Genomic DNA, 21,554 nt, shown 5'->3' with positions numbered 1-21,554 from the left:
TATTCTGGCTATTTAAAGTTTGACTTGAATGGGCATAGAATTTGATCATCATCAAGCTAAAGGTCCAAGAGTAAATCTAGTGCTAAAAATGGGTAGTTCTTCTATTTCTTCCCACAAGAGCATAAATGATTGAATCCTCTTAGAAGATGTACTTCTCATATTTATCTCAGATTTCTTCTCCAGAGAAGTTATACTAAATTGACCATTTCTTCACTATCAATAAATAGGTTCATAATATGTCAATGAAAAATTGGTTCTCCTGTCCATCTTCCATCATATTAGAAGGAAAATGGTGTGATAATACCAAAGTCTGTATGTAAAGTTGGTAAATCAACAGATTAACCTTATCAAGAAATGTTGCTTGGAATATTCCTATTTCCTAACTACAAAAATAAAGCTAATAGATAACCTTGTCAACTCACAAACTGCTCTAAAAGTTTTAAACTATTAGATAATAGTGGTTTCATATTTTTATATTCTAACACAAATTATATAGTTTCGCTTTCTTGGTGCAACTCTATAAATATATATTGTATATAATATCTAGACTGATCTCTGATCACTGAATCATGTACGATGGCTTGATGCAACAGAAAGCCTCTGTCAGCAATACTCATGAATTTTTCCAATATATGGGGTTGGCTATAGATCTTTAATGCATCTGTCTCTAATGAACCAAGTGAAACTTAATCCCAGAATAAAATGCAGGATGGATATCTCAGGTCCATAGCTGACACCAAGAGGCAGAAGATCACATGTCATAATTTACAGGAGTGGTAAAATAAGTCTACACTCTAGTTCCAATGTAGTATTTCTGTTTCTAAGAAATACACCAATAATCACATCAAAAGCAATATTTTAGTTCTCTTTTAAAGTTGACCAGAGGTAGCAACAAAATGGAAACTTTTAAAGAGTTGTAGCATGAAGATACAAGAGCTTCATTATAAGCAAAGAAAGCAAGAGCTAACAACAGGGAGTAATTATGTGATTCTTCTTGGTATAATTCTTATCTGTCAATTTGAACAGCTGTAAAACCACTGTGATCCTTACTTATTTGCAAACTCTCTGCATTCCGACTCTTCCACAATTGCTTCTATTCAAAACACAATCATGCATTGAGTTCTGGAGCAATCAGTCTCTGCAGAAGTAATCAAAATTAAGTTTGGGTTTTGAATACTCAGTAGTGAGTATTTTGGAGGCCACAATGGCATTTGCAGCCTCAGTGTAATGAACCCCATCCCAACTTATGTACTTGGAGCCATCCAAACAAGCTTGGTAGCCTGAATTCAGACAACTTATGTTTGGGTTGTAATTGTATGGAGCTCCTCCAAAACCACAACATGCCATCAATGGCTTCTCAAAGCCTGGAGAAGAGAAACAGAAATCCATGACAAGTTTCCACAAAATTCGTAACATATAACCAGCTATCAGGTCATACTTAGTATGAACTTGTAACTTACCATATTTAATGTAATTAGCTATGAGATCATACTTTATAGAATAGATATCAGTGTAGACAATGGTGGCATTCTTCAACTCTGCGCTCATTTCATCGCAGAGAATGCTCAATTGATTATTGAATTCCATTGCAACACTATTGAATGCTTTGAGACATCCATTTTTATCAAGATCACTGTCGTCCTTACGTGGCAAAGCAAGCTTTTGTGGCAAGCACCCCAAGGGGCCAGTATTGTGTATCCAAAACTTTCTTCCACCAATACCATATAAAGTCTGCAATCAGACAGGAAGAAAGAAAAACCCATATAAACCAGAGGAATTTTACAAATTAAGACAATAAAGGGAACAATGGATAAAGAGGCTGTAATTAAAAGATCTCACACACTGAATTGCATGGCATATCACCAACTAAAAGAATCAAACATAGGGCTAAAAGATGGAACAAAGAACATAATTAAATGAAGTTATTCTGCTAATGAATAAAAAAACTTACCATAATAGCTGCTCTTATCTCGGCAATGAAGGCTGGAATTGTTCCAATTATTCGATCATAAGACAAGATTGAAGACATAGCATCAGCTAGATCATTCTGGCCTATGTCAATTGTGTACAGTGCTCTCCGAAACCCTTCTTCACTTATCAAATTTCTTGAACCTACTATATTAACGAAAACTTTATTATCAATGTTAAATTATCATTGTAGTAGTAGTGAAATTAGCTAGTATGAATAATTCAGCGAAGCAATTATATATTTTCAATGAATGAAAATGTAGGACTATGAACACATCAGGACACATGAATAATTGCAAAGCATGATTAAAATTTTAGTTGACACTCGGAAAAAGGGAAAATAATATACCCATACGATGTGTTATGAGCTCCAAGGATCGTGATCTGAAATGAAGAAACTGCTGCACTTGTATGTCCAATGCAAAGGGACGATCCCTTGGTAATGTCTTGGATCCGGCAATGGCGAAGTTTGCTCCGTTCCTAAAATCTGAACCCAGTGACTCCAAGTATGGGCTCAAGTAACTTGTCTTCAAGCTTTCACCTGAAACAACTCAAAAAACAGAGATTATTCACCATTTCCTCAATTTTCAACCAAAATGCAGTAACAGAAGGCAAATTAGCAAGAACTTGGCATCCTCGGAGCATCACGAAATCGCAGTTTTAACAATCACAGCTTACAATATTCAACATTCCTGAACGACAGTCGTGTTTTCGGTTTATGCAGACCAGAAATCTTATGGGTTACAAGAGAAATCAATGTAGGATTTATTTTTTTCGGGTGTACATTACAACGTATATTTTTTTCTTATTACAAAATATCCTCTTTTTGACATATTTGAATCAACTCCCTTTCCTCGGCGTACTTGTAGAACAAGGAATATCACTCTTGTAATGAATCCATCACAGAAATCCTCAGTGTATTCTTCTTCTTTTTCCTGACAAAGATTCCCTGCCCTCTCTTTCTGTCTTTCTCCTTTCCACCATTTGCAAGGAGGATACTTGAAAGAATTTTACTAAAATTTATACTCGTTCCCGCCCGAGTTTACCACGCAAAATAAAAATGAACTCGATGTCGGGGGGAAGAAAAGATCGAGTGGACACACTCACAGAGGAAATCGATGACGAGGCGGCCATCGCAGAGCCGGCCGGTGGATCGCCCGAAGAAGACGCGGCCGTCGGGCAACGGGAAACGGTATCCGAGTCCGGCGGCGATCCCCCCCGTATCGGAATTGGAGTCGCCGAAGTTAAACAACACAGGCATAACATCACCACTACATCCACCACTTACCACCTCCGCCGCCACTATAAATATCAACACAAACCTCGGCATTGCAACCCAAACGTCTCCTCTTCCACTACCCATCTCGCAATCTTCTCCTCCTCCTCTCTCTCTCTCTCTCAATCTCAATCTCAAATCTTTATTCTCTAATAACTTCCTCTGCTTGATGTTGCTGGGATAAATGGATAGAGACGGTGAAGAATGGATCAGAGTACTCAGCACAGTGTACTGTCTTGGTTTTTGTGACAAGTATGTTGGAACGCGTCACGCGTGCGCATCTTCCAGAATCTGATTGGCTAAAGTGGGAAATCTCTGTAGTCGGAATTGTAGGCGATCCTGATGCAATCTACAAAGAGTTATCACGAGAACGCAAGCGCCAAACGGCCTGCGGCCTGCCTGTTTACCACCCATGAGCAAGTACTTGACTGTCAGATGTCATTAAATTTTAAAATAAAAATGGGAAACTATAATTTTATTACATGATCTTTGTGACTAAGAATAATTTCACTTTATTCCCATAATTTATTTATATTATATTATTTTATTATTATTATATTCAAACCGAAATTGTTATTTTTTTAATCATATTTAACTAATTAATCATTTAAATTTAAAATACTCATTAAAGATAAAATTATAATTATAATTGGATAAGTTTTCCAATATATGTATAATAATACTCATCGAATTTTAAAAGATAAATATATATATATATATATATATATTTGTATATATTTTTTTCATCTTTGTTATATGACATCTTATTGATATTATTTTAGATGTGTGAAAAAAACATATTTAATTATTTATAATTTTATTTTTAATAAATATTTTTTAATTCAACTTATAACTTTGTCAAATGTGATAAAAAGAAGTAGGTTTCAATTTGAATATAATTATAAGGGATAATCTGATATAAATAAAACTGTAGTAAAGTGAAGTGAATTTAGAACTAATCATAGGGAGGAGAGTAAAATGTAAATTTCGCCTGAAAAATAATACCATATTAATGAGTATATATACTTATATAATTATTTGCAAATTTATAATAATTATTAATGGATTAAGTTGATTTTCTTTGATATATATTGTTTATCAGTGGTGATTATTTGCGAATTTAGAGAATTTTATATGATTTACAACATTTGTAATGAATTTAGACAATTTATTTGCAAATTTATTATATTTTCTACAACACATATTCACTGCATATTTACAACATCCCTACAACAATAGTGGAATATGAGAAATATATTGTCTTCTCTTGAAAACAAAGTTATTGTTTGGGATATGACAAACTAGCATTAAATATAATACATGTGTGTCTTTCTATACCTAAAAATAAAGAAATGGCAATTTTGAGCGATTCTACAATGGGAAATACACATTGATTTTCCGTGCTAAACACTCTGAAATCTAAGATCAAAATAGATTTGAATTTGTAAAGAGTACTCATTCTTCAACGGTGTCTCATGACATAACGTGAGATTTTTAGCCATCCAAGCACGACCATTTACAGAAGTAATTAAATTCAGCATATATATCACTAGATTAGAATGACATGTACATGCAGATTGCTTATGAAATTTGCTTATGCACACTGTTAGGAGAAATACGTTACAGATATTAAAAAGTTTACCCCCAATTTTAGCAGTCTGCAACTGACTCATATCTTTCATACAATGCTGAGATACGTATGTGAAATACGTTACAGATATGGTTGGACAACTGAACACAAGCACACTGTCGACTCCGACAGAAGAACTTCCTTTGATTGAGGTAAAATGATTTAGAAGCAAAGAAAGACAGGTTGAGTTAATGGATGCTTTACTACGTATTAGAGTGTGTATCAGCAAATCAAATTATACAACTCTTAACAGAATTCACATCGATGACTACTCACGTTCTACAGACAAGAATAGTAAATACCATCCACCCTTTGGAAACATAGTAAAACAATCGAGATCCCTGGCAGAATACAAAGTTCCATTTATGTGAGGAAAGGAAAGGAAAAAGGAGAATGCTTAGGGCATCTTCATCAATCATCAAAGGGTCCTACAATCTTGGCCCCTTGCCGGTCAGAAATCCTTCCCTCAGACAAAAATGTCTACTATCCAAAGTGATGTCAAAACTCACAGATGCCACTAACCGTTGGATTCTTGATGCTGATCCGGCTCTGGAATTGATCTGCGTTCAGATATGCTAAGCACGGCGGCACTATCAGGCTCCAAAAATTGATCAGCTTGCTCATTCCTAGGCAATGATCCATTTCCTCGGCCAGGCGACATTGGAGACATATCACCTGATAGAGGTACGGAAGTAGGTTCAAAGCCAACCGTCGGCGGATCTTCAAATCCAGACAATGGAGGAGGCTCAAGAGCAGGATCAGCTGCTGCTGCTGCAGCTGGTGAAGAGCTCTTGTGATCCTGTCCATGAGGCCCCTCACGCCGGTCATAACTTCTTGACCTGCTCCTGCTCCTACTCCGGCTCCAGCTCCTGCGGCTCCGACTCCGACTTCGACTTCGACTTCGGCTACGTGACCAGCTCCTGCTGCGGCTCCTGCTTCTGCTCCTACTTGAACCCCTGCTACTGCTCCTGCTTCTATCATAACCCCATGTCCGAACCCTCTCTGGACTTCGGCTGTAATTCCTATCCCTAGTCCTCCCCACAAAACCCCTGCGGCCATCATACCTGCCACGTCCATCAGAATTCGGGTGTCGATCATGCGGGCCCCGGTCATGCCAACCCCGGCCAACAGGACCTGCTGGGCCCCCAAAACCACGGCCCCTGGATCCACGCCCACCATAGAAGTCATTCCTACCACCACGGCCACCAAAGCCACGAGGACCATTTCTCCCACCAAATCCACCAGGACCAGAACCATCCCTCCCACCAAAGCCACCAGAACCAGGACCATCTCTCATGCCCCGACCACCACCAGAGTCCCATCGACCACCACCTCCACCTGAATCCCAGCGGTTCATCCCACCACCATGTGGTCTAGGGATGGCAGACCCACCACGTGCAGCCATCTCTCGAATCTCCGGTGGAACATGTTGGTTGGCACCTTCAAGGACTTTTATCAAATCACCCGCATACTTCCAATCTTGCTCAGAGAAGAATGTATAAGATATTCCGGTGGCCCCAGCCCTGCCAGTTCGTCCAATCCGATGCACATAATCCTCAACACCAGTTGGAAAGTCGTAATTGATCACCACCCTGGGACAGGACATTTAAGCAATTGCATGACGAGTAACAAAGAGAAAAGAGAAGAAGAATGAAAGTATTATCTTAAAAGTGATTTACAATTTTAAGGAAGTAAACTGAAAATACACTCATTTTGTAGCTCACAATATAATGTAAAGAGTATGAACAGAAATAGATGAAAAGATCAGAAGCAGTTTCAAGAAGGAAATTTAAAAGAGTAAAGATGATCTATTGATTTTACCAGTAATCCTAATAGGACCTAAGTTCCAGCAAAAGACTCACCTAATATCTTTGATGTCAAGTCCCCTTGCAGCAACATCTGTGGCCACTAGAATTGGAGACCTGCCAGTCCGAAACTGATGCAAAACATGATCCCTTTCACCCTGAGATTTGTCACCATGGATGGCAGCAGCACCAAAAGTACGGCCAATACTGCGGGCAAGCTGATCGCATAGTCTCTTCGTTGAGCAGAAGATGATGATCTTCGAGCCACGTTCTTGACTTCTAAGGATCTGCTCTAGGCGCCTTTGCTTCTCCATTGGTGGAACTACCTCCACATACTGCACACCACAATCAATAGCGAACTTCAAGCAATTTAGACATAGGAAAGAAAAACAAGCAGATGGTCTAACAAGACATCGTCTAATTAGAAATGCCAAGATCTAAGCCACCAGCTCCACCTTGAAATATATCTATCATAGCAAGCTCTGTAATCTGAGATTTAGTGGTGACAAACATCTTTATCAAAATCCTTTAGCTTCTGAAGTAATCTCAAAAAAGGAATAGAAGTTTGGTTGCAAAGGATTAAGGATGAGATAATATCAGCATTACAATTAAAATGAAAGCATGCAGCAAGCACGATTATACCACACAGGCAACTTTCATATGCAAATGGAAGAATCATAGTGATCAGTCAACAGAAAAACTGTCCGGTAGCAAACTCAAAGCCCACGAATTCACCAAGGAGAGAGCATGAAATTACCTGATTATTTGAAACAGGTCCCAATAAAATTAAAATTTAGAATACAGAGAGGAGCATTGTAAGCACATTGTCAATTAACATAGATGGGGCTTTATAATCACTAGTGAATATGCTTTGTTCTCATGCTTTATTTCTTTAATCATTCCATACCGGTCCCCAGTTTAGAGCAACCTAACAAATCCATCACAAAAGGTGGCTAAACTCTACAAGACGGGATGTCCTTGAAGGGAAAAAAAGATAAGAAAAATCAATAAGTGAAAAAATTGCACCACCAACCTTAATCACAACTTCAATTCACAACAGCAACCTTGTATTTTTACTGCGATGACTGTTTTACCCTGATCAAGGGCCAGCTCACGTCATGTTCCTAGGTGAACTCGAGGATGATGAACCTAAGTCCACTGATTAGCACAATCAATTCTACGAGTACAAGGATTAGTCACCTTAGGGACAAGGTATCAAAAGCGTAATAGATTGTTATGATCTTACCACGAAATCAAGTCAAGTCCTAGTTGGTTGATTTTGTTTATTGCTTTTAATTTCAATTTAAAACGGCTGTAAGCCTAATTGAGCGAATTAGATCCAATACCGCTATGATTATACTCATATAAATAGGAGTGGTCATGGGTTAGTTATGGTGTGTGGAACGAGTATTGAGTTAGTTAATTATTTATCTTGCATTTATTGTTTATTCGTAGTCGTTAGATTGTATTTATTTTCCTAGAAGTAGATCTTAACCCTAGAATCCTTCCAAGATATCGAACTCTAATCCACACCTCCACTCACGAGCCACCCTACCCTACAATCATCCACCACCTTCCGATGATCGTCGCAACGTCTAATAATCCATTTTAGTCTCATTGCAACCTTCCCTCACCTTTTTGGCCATAACTTGCATCGATCTCCAAATCCAATCAAACCCAATGTCAAAAGAATCCTAACACGTGAGACTACCACTAAAATTTTATAATTTTCCTATGAGCGCAATATAACTTCTTAAATTAGAGTGTATTAAAAAGCCTGGCAAACCCCCTACTTAATATAACCTCCTCTAATTATCAATAGAGAAAGGGCAACAAAGTATATTGAACACATAAACAACAAATTTTCTATCTTTTGGTTCCAACAGGACTGTTTACATAGGCTTGAAGCAAGGAATAGGATACAGAGAACATACTTGCTTCAAAAACCACAACCAATCAATCAAACCAAAAGGCTGAAACCATCTACTTCATTTCATTTGTAAAATCTACGATAATCAACGAACTCCAAATTACTAAGATCATTTCCCTGAAACTTAAATATGCTCAAACACAAAAGAGGTCTCCATACAAACACAATTTATTGTGATAAAACTACACTCTTCCTCCACTTCCTCAAAAAAGGATCACATTCATCTTTTCCAAGTAAAACAATAGCACAGACACCTTAAAGTTGGCCCTCATCCAAAGTGGTAAATGCAATAATTGCTACACAACTTGAAATAATTAAAATACTCTTTTCAAAGAAGCCATTAGATGTCATGTCAGCCATGAACTAAGAAACTCCAATCATTAAAATAAATTGTTCATCAATGAACTCAAACATGCTATTATCTACACTTGTGCGGTCAACGACATGTTTGTTACACAATCACAAGTATCCTGCTAGTGCCACTTGATTCAATAGAATTTCCTAATATATTACAAGTTCACACCGTACCCTTATCTCATATTAAATGTCAACTAACTAATTAACAAGCAGCGGGAAGTTAATCATTGTTGTCATATGGTATTATAGACACTTAAAGATGCTAATATACACAAATAAAGAAGCTTGCCAACATCTGATAAATCAAAATGTTGTTTCAGAGACAAGCACCATCACAATATTATAATCTCACCAAATTGACTAATATTAGCATGTTTACTTATACTTGCACCAGCAATTTGAGTGCAGAATATTTGATAGGACATAGCCCATAATTTAACTGTTGCATTCCCAGCATACTAAAAAGTAAAAAAACATGCTAAACATAGAATGCAGAAATGGACATATTATATCCCCAAAACAGATTTACACACATGATAATGTAGATACTAGATAGTAGCAGCTTGATGCATTATCTAAATAAAATAGTCCTCACAAATTGAGATAGTAATAGCACTGTTCGTTTAACTAAATAATAGGTCTTGACCAACTCCTTAAGATCAGTTTATCAGGTGATAATCATTTACTTGTGGCAATATTACCTTGACAATATGTTGTCATGTAGCACACAGCCTAATATATTGGCAACTGCATCATGCTATGCCACATAAAATGTTCTTAAGATCAACACATGCAGTTAAGCAAAATGATACAACTATGCCATCTTGCCAGATTTGAAGTAAGAATAGACAATGCTCACGACAAGGCTTGATAAAAAAATAATATTCATATGGAGTTGTTAAGTAAAAATCTAATTGTTCTCCTTCAACATCTTGCATCAAAATTATGAAAAAAGAAAGTCAATTTGGCAAGGTCCATTGTATGCAGCTGCAAGTCAAAGTCAACAAATCAATCTCTTTGAAGAGCTGTGAACCTATGAACCTTGAAATTTCAAAGATCACTTGTCATACACATTGCATGATCTTAATAATGCATATTCTACCTAAAAATTATCATCCATATCGCAGAATACAAAAGCCATACTTTTATCCCAATATAATACATCCTTCTGACTTTCTAAAATCTATACACTTTGGTTTCAAAATTACATATAATCAACAAGGCAGAAAAGATGGAAAATTTACTCCGGATTGAACCGGAGTCCAATAAGAAAAAAAAAGAATAAAAGATAGTTGTGATAAATAGTAAGGTGGAAATTGTGTAGTTCTGTCTGAATTCATGATCTAAAGGAAGTCTTCACAAGAAATCTATTTTAAAAGTAATATTGATCAAATAGTACTAGATCTAAAGAACAAGGATCACCTAATTAATAGTATTGGAATACAACAACCTACAAATGAATGAAAAATTACCCCTGTTGCAATGCATAAACATTGAAGCTTCCTACCAATGACAAACTAGATAACATTCACTGATATCAACTTATCAAAGGTTGCAGGTTAGAGAAGAAAACATCAGAATCACATTCAGAATAGGTATATTTTATTAAATGAGAAAAAAGATATAGCATGAAGTTAAAACATATAGGTTCTCATGTACCTGTGTGATGGATTTGTTTGCAGCAAGCTCATTGATGCTGCCAATGTTCACCTGGACAGGATTTCTTAGTAGATCTGCAGCTATTTTTCTCACCTCCTTGGGCCAAGTTGCTGTGTACATCAGAGTCTGTCTGCGAGGAGGAATCTCGTTCACAATCTTTCTTATCTGTGGTTCAAAACCCATGTCAAGCATGCGGTCTGCTTCATCTAGCACAAGAAAAGAGACTTGACTGAAGTTGATCTTCTTCATTTCAAGAATGTCATTAAGCCGACCAGGTGTTGCTACAACAACATCAGCTCCTCGCTCAATTTCTCTAAGCTGAGGACCCTTTGGAGCTCCACCATATAAACACTGGAAACAAGAACAATGGAAAAGGTAAAAGGATAAATATACATAATCCATATGGATCATCAAAACTAGAAAAGTGTAAGAAAAACTACTACAATGTGACATGTTATCTTCCAAGTTATAAGTTCAAGTTGAACATCCACAAGCATTCCAAAAGGCAACGAATGCAACACAGTTGTAACATTTCTTGCTTACACTATAACCCAAAAAAACAAAATTCCCACATCTCAAAAGTTGAGGACTTTCTATTTATTTCCATTCTCCCATAAAAAGAGGCCAACCCAAAATCCTAAAAGATTTGCAACTGCAAGGCACTTAAAAATATAGGTGGCACACATCACAGTACTGAGAATAGGTTAAAAAGGTTATAGACAGTCAGGAATTAAAAAATATTCCATCCAACATACTAAGCTTTGAATATCCGTAAGTAAGATGTAACAGCATAAGAGTATGTACACAAACAAGCACAATCTCCCATAAGTGATGATATGCCTAACAGCATAAGAAAATGTACAACGTACAAACACAACGAACAGCACAAAAAACTTACTGTACAAGAAATCCTTGAAGAGCGACCAAACTTAATTGTCTCATCTTGTATTTGTGAAGCAAGCTCACGAGTTGGAGCCAAAACCAAAACTGTTGGCCCTATCTGAGGATTATTCCGACATCGTCTCAAATGCATAAATGCAGGAATAAGGTATCCCAGTGTTTTCCCTGACCCAGTTTTGGCAATGGCCACTATGTCTCTGTTCTGTAGTGCAACAGGCCACGTTTGTGCTTGTATTGGAGTGGGAGTCAAGAAGCCAGCCAAATGCAACTGCAACAGCATAGAGAGTAAACATCATAAATGAAGTGGATGAAATCATGAACTGGTAAAAGGACAAAATTATCAGTCAGGTTTTAAAGGAAATACTGAAGAACACCCTAAGTGAGCATGGTTGCTTACTGAAGCAACTCAAGGCAGCAAGAAGGGGATCTTCAGAGACTCAAGAGTTAGTGGAAGTGACAAAAAGCAGGAAGCCTCAGCCATATAATATAATCTGGAAGAAAGTCCATCCTCCTGATACTTGTCAGCAGAAAAGGCCCAAGTTTATGACTGCAGCACCCAGCTGCAGGGCACTAGATGTGGAATTAGGGTATTCAGAATCACAGCATATGACATATGCCACTCTAAAGAGCAATATCACAAGCTGCAATTATGACAACAGACTAATATTTCTACCAATTATTTTTTCTAAAAGAAAGAATGGAAGATAAAGAAATAACCCAATAATGGTTCCTCAGAAGCTAAAGAAAGAAAGGAAGATGAAGAAATGATTCAATAATGCATCCTCAGAAGCTAGCCATATAAGGAATAATTACCTCTCTCAAAATTTCTGGAGGAAAGCCAGTGGCCTCGAATGTCATGAATGGTGCAGGTACATTATCACCCTGACAATTGTTTTCATGAAATATCATAACATGTAATACAACTGAGATCAGGCAAAAGAAAATTAGGAAAGCAGTCATATAAGAACTGCCAAAGACGAAGACTCACAAATAGCATAATAATCTTCTTAAGTTCCATTAGCATTTATCAACCAATAATAAATATACCAGTTATGATGTAAAACAAGGAAGTCAAAGATAAGATATAAAAGGATAAAGAAGTTGTAAATATTCATTCACTATTTGCATGAGAATTGAGAACTATAAGCCATAGCCCATAATAAGTAAATCTTTTGTATCACAAGTCTATCATGCTTCTTTTGAATTCCCTTCTCATTATTTGATCAAGAGATATATATAATTAACAATACACATCAGAGTCTAGATGTAGGACCGTGTAATACTAGCCATATGAGGTGACCAAAAGTCACAACCAACATGAAGATGAACAGCAATGGAGAGTACCTTCCATGCCATAGTGAAGTTATCAAACCAGTAATTATCCAATACATGCAAAACTATTGTTACATGAAATCTCACCATTGCTGAGACTTCATGGTGTTGGCGATATGCATCAGCTGCAGAGGTATCTGGAAAATCAGATGGACCGGACATTCTTGAAGGTGGCCTCAAGTGAGCTGCATTGGGGAAGGCAGCATGGTTGTACAAGCTTGGCATAGATTGAGCTGATATGTTCATACCACCCATATGACCTGGTGGAGTAAAAGGGGGGGCGCTCCTGATATCCTGGAACAACACAATATCACAAACAGTAGATATTATTCATTAGTAACAAGGGAAATGATTCTCAGCAGAAATAGGATCATTAGTAACAAGGGAAATGATTCTCAGCAGAAATAGGAAAAGGAGGACGAGAGGGAAAAAAAGAAGGCAAGACTCACTCCTACACTCAGACATATAGAGAGAAAATTAACTGCAATGGGAAATAAGCAATATTTATATTTTCAAATAGTCAAGTTGCAGAAGTTCTTTTAATCATCCCAACCGATACGAATTAAAGTATCAAATGTTACTTCCACAACCCTTAATGTGTCCTTGATGTTTTTACTCCAGTAGTAGCTTGGTATTCCTACTACTGATAGATATCACCTCTAATTGATTAAGAACATTCCACAAAAGAAGATATAAAGCTAACTAAAGGAAGTACCAGCTGATTTTGTGTAGAGGGGAGAGCAGCATGTTTTGAGAGCTGCGGTAGCATTTTTGAGCCTTCAATCCTGCTGGAAGAAATATTTCCTTTTCTTTCAATCAGATCTTCATCATAACTCATTTTCAAACCCATCGGAGGGCGAACTGGTGAGTGAACCAGCTGATTTGAAACTGTCAAACCTATCTGTGGCTGCCGATAGCTTGTGTCAGTTCCAGCATGCTGCGGTTCAACAGATGAACCCATATGTGACACATTAACAGGGGATGACCCATCAAGCTGTTGCTGCAGTTGACGACCTCCTATTGACGAAATATTAAGAGGAACACCTGGCGGTTGATGATTAGAAGATCCCAAGCCACTCTGCTGAACCAGGGGGAAAGAGAGACCAGCCTGCTTTCCTTCTTGACTTGTCACATCATCCACCTTTGGGAACCTGACTTGTTGCCCCTGCAACTGCTGGCCCTGTTGGATTCCAGCATGTGTATTGTGAGGTTGTTGCGCTTGTTGATGAGGGGTTTGTAGTCCTTGTTGTAGTTGGGCTTGCTGAGGAGTAAACTGAAAACCCTGAGGATGCTGAGTTTGTGATGGTTGTGACAGCTGGACTTGTTGATTCATGTTCTGTGACTCCTGTTGCTGCTGATGCAGAGGAAATTGTGGTCCTTGCTGCTGCCCCTGATGATACGGAACTTGTGGCATTTGTGACTGTTGGGCAATCTGATATGAAAACTGTAAACCATGTGGTTGCTGAGACTGAGGCCGCGGCATTAGCTGCCCTTGCAGATAAGGAACCTGCTGGTATGGCATTTGCTGGAACTGTTGGTGCTGCTGCTGATTTGGTAAGTGCTGTTGTTGCTGATAAGGCATTTGCTGGGCTTGCTGAAGCGGCATTTGCTGAGACGCCTTCTCAAGAGGTGATTGCTGGCCCAACTGCTGTTGCTGCTGCAGTAGATGATTGGCCTGGCTTGGTTGCTGCATTTCTTGTCCAGCTTGAACTATTTGGTTGCTGTGTTGTTGTAACATGGTGTTCTGAGATACAGTACGTGCTGCTGGTATAGGGGCAAGCTTCGGCATCGTTGCTGAGGGAGGAGGACCAGGCGGCAGAGGAGGAGCTAAGCCAGCTGGTCTCTCATACTGAGTAATGTTTGTTTCAGGGTTCCAATAGTACAAGAGACCCGTGCTCCCATCAATTAGCCCTTTCCAGGGCTTTGGTAGTGTTGGGTCCTCAGGAGCATAACGCGGGCCCAGTGAATCTTGGGCCGCCTCCGCCATTACCACGTCCACAGATGTAGCCCCAACTTCTATAAAATATGCAACAATTCGCCCTGAGTAGAAAAGTTTTTCACCAGTCAGCTCAAGACCTAAAAACACAATATTAGATATATTTCTAATCCACAAATGTGACATACAAAATAAAAAGATAACCACATAAACATTCACATCGCAAAACCTGAAAGACTCAAGCTATGTTTATTGCCATTTTCCGGAGGCCTTAGAATTTTCTCATTGCCAGTAGCCTTAGTAACCTAGATATTTAAAACAACCTTGATTAAGAAACTACGCACAACTTCATAGAGTGCAAGTGTGCAAATACCTTATAAAAGATTGTCAAACATAGGACAATTTGATAAAGAAGGCATTCATTTTCTACTGCTAGATCTACAAATTCGGAATTCCAGAAATCACCTGCGCAACAGATATTGCAGAACCTAATTGCATCAAAAACTCAAAAGAGAAAAAGGAAATTGAAATAATAAACCAACAAAATTCCCAACACATACGGTTCTTCTACCTTAGTAAGTTTGCCAGTAGTAAATCATTTTATATATCAGTAACCCTAAGATCTAGGAACTAACCTCAGTCTCAGAGACAATACAAGCTAAAAAGTTCTAACAAAAAAAAAGCTCTGGGACTGCGACCAGTTTGTCAAAAACAAAACAACAAAAAGAGCTAGAAGAGCGGTAAGAACTTATAAATACTCAGCAATCAATCGCCTAATATCCAACTAGCATTCATTTCACCCCCAAAACGAAGACTGCCAATTACGATATCCAAAACAAACACCGAGATATTAGTGCCAGAACTTCAAAAGTACGAAAACCCTAGGAACCATGAAACGAAAGCCTAGGTGTTCCAAAAGAAAAGCATCAAATGAGCCCCCAAGACCTAAAGCCAACATTCCCGACTCCAAAATGTTATATTTCGGCTCCGAGAATGAGAACTCGGCGCAAAAACCTCAACATCGCGTAAAGAACCCCTCGACAAAGCTCGCAGAGATCGAAAGAGAAGGAGAAGAACGCTTGAGATCTCACCTCCGTCGCAGATTGGAAGGGGATGGAGCGGGATTTGGGAAAGGAGGAGGAGGAGAATGACGAGGTGAAGCTCCCCGCCCTCGCCTCTCCTTTGTACTGAGAGAATCGAATAAATAAGATGAAATAAAAGAGAAATAAAACCCTAGCCCCCCTTTCACCTCGGTTCTATTTAGCGCGACAGCTCCGCACATGCGTTGCACATGTGTCTGGCTAATTGTTTGGGGTACTTTATAACGGCGAAACTGACGGCGATTTACCTTAGCTTTCAAAAAAGGTGCTCCGTGTACAGTTATTAACATAACGGTAAGTTTTGACACCGTTATCTACCGTCCCTATAAATTGGCGATCCCTCTCCCTTTCTTGTGGATCTGGTGGTGGAAATCTCTTTCCTCCTTCCTTCATTTCCTTCTCCAGCTGTTATTCGTAAGCTTCTCTTTCGTCTCCTTGCTTTTATTGGTTAGATCTCTCGTTTAACGCAGTATAGAGGTCAGATCTGGTGTTCCTTTTGGGTAATTTTGGCCGATCTCAAAGGTTTAGCGTAGATCTGATCGGATTTCTGTGATGGAATGTTTAGGATCTTTGAAGCGATGTGCTGATCTGGTATCGCGATCTCTTTTGTGTGTCGTGATCTTTGTTGATAGATCTGGAATGTGGTGTTAGAATTGTTGCAATGGAGAAATTTTTGTCTCGTATTAGGTGGAGATCGTTATGATCTACGTAAAGATTGATTTAGATCATGTGATTCCGATCTGATCTTACGTGTTAGGTTATTGTTTGTCATGAAAAAATCTTACTTTCCTTGGTCAACTATGAGTCTATGAATCGTCCAAACTTTGTTTTTGATTGCGCATTGATGAGTTACAAAACTTTTGTTTTATACATTCGATAGGTGGAAAAATGGGGCTGTCCTTTACGAAGCTCTTCAGTCGGCTTTTTGCCAAGAAGGAGATGCGGATTCTGATGGTTGGTCTTGATGCTGCTGGTAAGACCACTATTCTGTACAAGCTGAAGCTAGGAGAGATCGTCACCACCATCCCTACAATCGGTATGTGTTTCAGCAGAACATATTTGTTTGTGTAATTACTCTCCAACCAAAATCATTATCTGTAGAACAAATTCATAGTGCCCCTTGGCTTGTTTATTTTGTCATTGTTACGCATCCAATGGTAAATAAGCCTGTGTAGATAACACTATACAATTAAGATTTCTTTTCTCTGATGTTACCCTTGCACCTTTGTGTTTTTCCTACCGAAACCTATTTTGGGTGTTCATTCATCCAAGCATGCTTGAGAATTGCATTTCTTATGTTAACTCTGGTGCTTTCACTCTTGTCCCTGAAGTTTCTTCAAATGAATGAGTTTGGTTATGACATATCTTGTCAGGGTTTAATGTTGAGACGGTGGAGTACAAGAATATTAGCTTCACTGTTTGGGATGTTGGTGGCCAAGACAAGGTATGCTCACTAGTTTGATATTCAATCAGTTAATGATTGATAAAATGAATATTCAGCTTTGTAGAAGATGTAATTTGGGCAGTCTTACCATGCCAAACTCGCTATCTGTTTTATTTTTTGAGATGGGGTAGGGTGGGGTATTTTGGTTTAAGATATGTATATGATTTCTGCAAGCATACAAATTGTGATTTCTAGAATAAGATTAAACAAGATTTGCTTCAAAAACTTTACAAGCTATTCGTGCACACCTGATCACCACATTTCTTCCGCTGACTGATTCAAGTATCAAATTTATGGAGAAAATGACATGTTGCTGAAATTTTAGTAAAGTCTGTGGTGCCCTTATGCATTAAACAGCTACTTTGCTGCCTGGTGAGGTTTTGTGAGATTATTTAAACTTTTTTAGCATGGTCTGAATGTAACTTTTCTATCTTTTAGGAATTTATTTGTATGTGAGCCCATTTGATACAATTTTCATTGTAACATCATGTCCTGGAGATAGAATGCTTACCTATAAGATTCTCATATATATAAGCTCTGACTTGTTTGATAATTTCCTTCTTATTTTATTTTCCTTAGAAGGATCCCTCTATTATCTACAATCTAGTTGTTGAATGTATATTATTATTTAAGAAGGTCATGGCATCAGGCTTCATGTCTATCTGAATGCAGGCAGCCTTATTTATCTATGAGATGAATGTCAATTGTATTCATGTTTATCACATTAAGCTTTACCTGTGCTATAGGTCATTGTACAGAGCTACACCAAGTGTCCTGAGAAATAATCATCTTTAAGTTGTGTACATCTTCTATTGGCAATGACAATTATTTCCTTGTACTAATATGAGTCAGTCCAAAAGAACCAGGACTTTCACCTTCTTGTGCTTGGACTTCAATGACATTCGTGAGTGCACAAATCACTTATGACTGACTGGGTATTGAGAAATATTTTTTATCAGGTTAGGTTAGGGCATGTGATGTACTTATCTGGTCCACTAGTAGGGACAATCTAGTTAATATCTTGATTACTGATTAAGTGAGGCTAATTGATTCAAACTTAAATTGGGTGATGTTTTGTTTGATTCTGCATTAGTGCAGTTTATTTTATATTTCAGTTTTCAAGAACTCAGAGTATTGGCATTTAGATTCATGCTATACAAGATGAGGTAGATTTCTTCTATAGCATCAAAAGCTCGGAATATCTATATTGAAAAAAAAAAAGAATATACTATGTCATGTCTAACTTTTGCCTTTTTTGTTTTGATGCCTTTGGTGTATGATTATGTTAAGTTGTTAATTCAAGTTGGTTATTTAATTATTTTTTAATTTTTTCCAAGCCTCTACACAATGTAGTAATCATGTCCTTTGCCTCCAAAGCAATTACATCTCAATGAGTGTATGTCTCACAACCATCTATTATCTGTTTCTGGATAAGTGGAGTTCCTTGGAGCTTCTGGATAGATTACATTAAGATTAGTTCTTGTGATATTAGCATTGTACATCTGCCTGTTAATTTACCACTTTATTAGTTCGTATAGGGAATTTCAAATACTTCCCTGCTACTCACAGTAATTTTGCAATGGTGTCTATCAGATCCGACCCTTGTGGAGACATTATTTCCAGAACACCCAAGGTCTGATCTTTGTGGTCGACAGTAATGATAGGGACCGTGTTGTTGAAGCTAGAGATGAACTGCACAGGATGCTTAATGAGGTAAATGTTTACTGAAATTTGAGGAGTTGAGGAAACTAGAGCTTATTATGTGCATTATTGTTTCTATTTCTGCTTAATAATAGTAATTTGTCTGGTCTTAAGTTTGTCCTCCTATCTAATGTCTAATGTCTTTAGATATATAACATGATTCAAGGTTATTTGCAATAGGAGTTCCATAAGAGTTACAACGATCAATTCAAAATCTAAAAAGTTATAATGGTTGGTATAGTAGCAACATGTTAGATTAATCTTAGTTTCCTGAAACATGTTTCATAGATTTCATATTTATGTTAGAATATCTGATGGTTTACTTCCTGCTTGAAACTGCAGTTTACAACTTCCTTGGTGATTTTTCTTTCTCCTATTTGACATCTGTCTCCTGTCATTATGCTTTTCTCATTTGCCCATATAGTTCGAAGGATATTGTTTTGATTGATTGACGTAGGTTCAAATGAGCAGAGTAGGTGTTTTCTGCCTTTGAACTAACACAATGTCCTCTTTTCTCGGACTTGTATTGCATAGGGACATAGGGTTCAATGAATCGTCATCTATGCTTTATGCTGGAAAACATGCAAACCAATTTGCAGTAACTTACTCGTCGGAACCTAGAAATTATCTTTCCTTTCTTGTTCTTGAGTGAAAGAGACGAAGTATGCAAGTTTGATATTAAAGCAACATGTTATGCTGTGTAAATTGAGATTAAGCTACTTTGTCTGTCAGGATGAGTTGAGAGATGCTGTGCTCCTAGTCTTCGCTAACAAGCAAGATCTTCCCAATGCAATGAATGCTGCAGAGATCACTGATAAGCTCGGATTGCATTCCCTCCGCCAACGCCATTGGTATTTTTCCCTTGCATATCAAAACAACCTGTTTCCTGATATTAAAATCCCATTCATAGTAAATACTTGAGAAGATTTTGATAATAGTAGTATTTGATGAGGTTATGACTTGTGACTGTTTTTCAGGTACATCCAGAGCACATGTGCTACCTCTGGGGAAGGTCTGTACGAGGGGCTGGACTGGCTCTCAAACAACATCGCTAACAAGGTTAGTTTCATAAATCATTTTCTTCTGCATCTCGTTTTGGAATAAATTTGTCAGCTCTTTTTGGCACTATATTGAAGCATCTTTTTCCTTTTGTTCTTGAACAGGCTTAGAGATTGCTGATTGGTATCTTCTTGGAGCCAAGTTCGGGTCCTTGTCTAATTAAATACATCACATTTGTGGGTGTTGCCACCATTTAATTTGTTTATGTTACTATTACCTTTATAGACTGTTTCAACCAAGAATGACCTGAATATTTGTTCTTATAAGATGGTGTTTTTTACGTCGCACATTTCTCTTTGGACTTCCTGTTTTGATTGCATTATGTTCATTGCGGAAAGTTCATTTCTTTAGTAAAAGTTTTGTTTCTGGAACCTGAAAGGGCGAATTCCTATTCTCAGGAAGCAAAGAAAAGTACGTACAGATATGGCTATGCTATGATCTGGTCTGATCCGTTTTTACCAATAATACTTGGCTACTCACTAAAGGTAAAATATTTAATACTTTATGAAATCTAGGATCACCTCTTAGAAAAATCCTTGATTCACAATGTCGAGATAAATTCTGCAAGTGGTTTTTTAAAATATATACTTTTAATGGCTTTGATTGACAATCAGATTAATAAAAATGATAAAGCATCACATAAGCACCTGTTATATTGTTGCAGTTAAATATGCTTCAATATAGAAGACTGAGAAACCTTTAAGGGATCATATTTTGTTGCAGCTCAAATCAAAGTCAATTGGACTTGACTGTTCCAGAATGCTTAATTTCTTTGCAGTTATAATGTAAATATCCAATGAAAAGAAGTATTTCTGAACTACACAAACCTGTAACCTGCACATGTACATTGGTTCTTTTGACTTCGACCACTACTATAACAATAATAAAAATTAGTAAACACAGTTACAGGTAAATAAACTAACTTCAACGCCATTGAAATGCATGACACATAGAAAACCTGGAAAGAGTGTTCTCTCTATCAAAATGACTTTCATGCTTCTTCACAAGACTAGCTCTGGAGTTCATCTGTTCATGACCAGTGAGTATAAAGTCACAAAGCTTAGAAAGCTGAAGAGAGAAGCAAATAACAAGTCTTTATGTTAGTTTACAAATGGTACTGGTATTCCTCAAATGACGGGGAAATCTCGAGTATATCTATGTAGTACCTCTACCATGAAAGAATGCATCACAGGAAATGACATGGTAATCAATCACTGAAGTCCTTTACCACCTCATATAGAGAAATATGTTATAGCAAATCTGCATTTGGGACAAATTTGATCCTCATGATACTGGGAAGAAACAATGCATCGGATCAGTGATCCAATAGAGATCCTGATAGCTTGAGGTCCAGTATATTCGAGAAGGAAAATTTGAGATTTAGTCTCAAACGCCAATTATCCCATGTTGCTCTTAGTACAAAAATGACAAGCTACCACTAGCTTATCATATACCTT

At 37.6% G+C, this 21,554-nt stretch overlaps 3 protein-coding genes across 7 annotated transcripts; 1 reads left to right on the top strand and 2 right to left on the bottom strand.

Moving 5' to 3' along the window:
* Positions 1–774: 774 nt before the first annotated feature.
* On the bottom strand, positions 775–3,454 carry LOC140790418 (GDSL esterase/lipase At1g09390-like). 3 transcript variants are annotated; one of them, XM_073140496.1, is made up of 5 exons: positions 3,076–3,454; positions 2,318–2,509; positions 1,952–2,115; positions 1,461–1,731; positions 775–1,364 (listed from the first exon to the last, which is right to left on the bottom strand). In XM_073140496.1, exons 1-5 carry the CDS (start codon positions 3,329–3,331, stop codon positions 1,132–1,134), a joined length of 1,116 nt encoding a protein of 371 aa, XP_072996597.1. In that variant the 5' UTR covers positions 3,332–3,454; the 3' UTR covers positions 775–1,131. The 3 variants fall into 3 exon arrangements, with proteins under 3 accessions (XP_072996597.1, XP_072996598.1, XP_072996599.1); XM_073140497.1 differs by having other exon boundaries at positions 1,952–2,112; XM_073140498.1 differs by having other exon boundaries at positions 2,324–2,509; positions 3,076–3,433.
* A 1,603-nt stretch (positions 3,455–5,057) lies between these two features.
* LOC140790417 (DEAD-box ATP-dependent RNA helicase 40-like) lies at positions 5,058–16,049 on the bottom strand. Of its 3 annotated transcripts, XM_073140494.1 has the most exons (9): positions 15,885–16,023; positions 15,023–15,098; positions 13,573–14,897; positions 12,945–13,151; positions 12,339–12,407; positions 11,524–11,793; positions 10,626–10,976; positions 6,737–7,014; positions 5,058–6,466 (listed from the first exon to the last, which is right to left on the bottom strand). In XM_073140494.1, the coding sequence occupies exons 3-9, from the start codon at positions 14,842–14,844 to the stop codon at positions 5,392–5,394; spliced, it is 3,522 nt and encodes a 1,173-aa protein (XP_072996595.1). In that variant the 5' UTR covers positions 14,845–14,897; positions 15,023–15,098; positions 15,885–16,023; the 3' UTR covers positions 5,058–5,391. The 3 variants fall into 3 exon arrangements, with proteins under 3 accessions (XP_072996595.1, XP_072996593.1, XP_072996596.1); XM_073140492.1 differs by lacking the exon at positions 15,023–15,098 and having other exon boundaries at positions 15,885–16,049; XM_073140495.1 differs by lacking the exon at positions 15,885–16,023 and having other exon boundaries at positions 13,573–14,933; positions 15,023–15,086.
* Positions 16,050–16,181: 132 nt separating this feature from the next.
* LOC140790507 (ADP-ribosylation factor) lies at positions 16,182–20,384 on the top strand. The gene is made up of 7 exons (XM_073140616.1): positions 16,182–16,307; positions 16,774–16,929; positions 17,267–17,337; positions 18,931–19,050; positions 19,771–19,889; positions 20,016–20,097; positions 20,202–20,384. The coding sequence occupies exons 2-7, from the start codon at positions 16,782–16,784 to the stop codon at positions 20,205–20,207; spliced, it is 546 nt and encodes a 181-aa protein (XP_072996717.1). The 5' UTR covers positions 16,182–16,307; positions 16,774–16,781; the 3' UTR covers positions 20,208–20,384.
* The last annotated feature ends 1,170 nt before the right edge of the window (positions 20,385–21,554 follow it).

Source organism: Typha latifolia, chromosome 6 (genome assembly GCF_019914945.1).
Source record: "Typha latifolia isolate L0001 chromosome 6, TyphaL0001v2, whole genome shotgun sequence".
NCBI classification, from domain to species: Eukaryota; Viridiplantae; Streptophyta; class Magnoliopsida; order Poales; family Typhaceae; genus Typha; species Typha latifolia.
This window is presented reverse-complemented; position numbering and strand designations above follow the sequence as displayed.

Excerpts from the sequence above, each read along its gene's own strand:
- LOC140790418 (XM_073140496.1), bottom strand. The coding sequence starts at position 3,331 with ATGGGTAGTGGAAGAGGAGACGTTTGGGTTGCAATGCCGAGGTTTGTG. Across the intron at positions 2,510-3,075 it reads CCTCGTCATCGATTTCCTCT|GTGAAAGCTTGAAGACAAGT; the intron begins GTGAGTGTGTCC and ends GAGTTGTTTCAG. Across the intron at positions 1,732-1,951 it reads AGATAAGAGCAGCTATTATG|ACTTTATATGGTATTGGTGG; the intron begins GTAAGTTTTTTT and ends GTCTGATTGCAG.
- LOC140790417 (XM_073140492.1), bottom strand. The coding sequence starts at position 14,844 with ATGGCGGAGGCGGCCCAAGATTCACTGGGCCCGCGTTATGCTCCTGAG. Across the intron at positions 12,408-12,944 it reads ACCATGAAGTCTCAGCAATG|GGTGATAATGTACCTGCACC; the intron begins GTGAGATTTCAT and ends AACAATTGTCAG. Across the intron at positions 7,015-10,625 it reads CAAACAAATCCATCACACAG|TATGTGGAGGTAGTTCCACC; the intron begins GTACATGAGAAC and ends TGTGGTGTGCAG.
- LOC140790507 (XM_073140616.1), top strand. The coding sequence starts at position 16,782 with ATGGGGCTGTCCTTTACGAAGCTCTTCAGTCGGCTTTTTGCCAAGAAG. Across the intron at positions 19,051-19,770 it reads TGCACAGGATGCTTAATGAG|GATGAGTTGAGAGATGCTGT; the intron begins GTAAATGTTTAC and ends TTTGTCTGTCAG. Across the intron at positions 19,890-20,015 it reads TCCCTCCGCCAACGCCATTG|GTACATCCAGAGCACATGTG; the intron begins GTATTTTTCCCT and ends ACTGTTTTTCAG.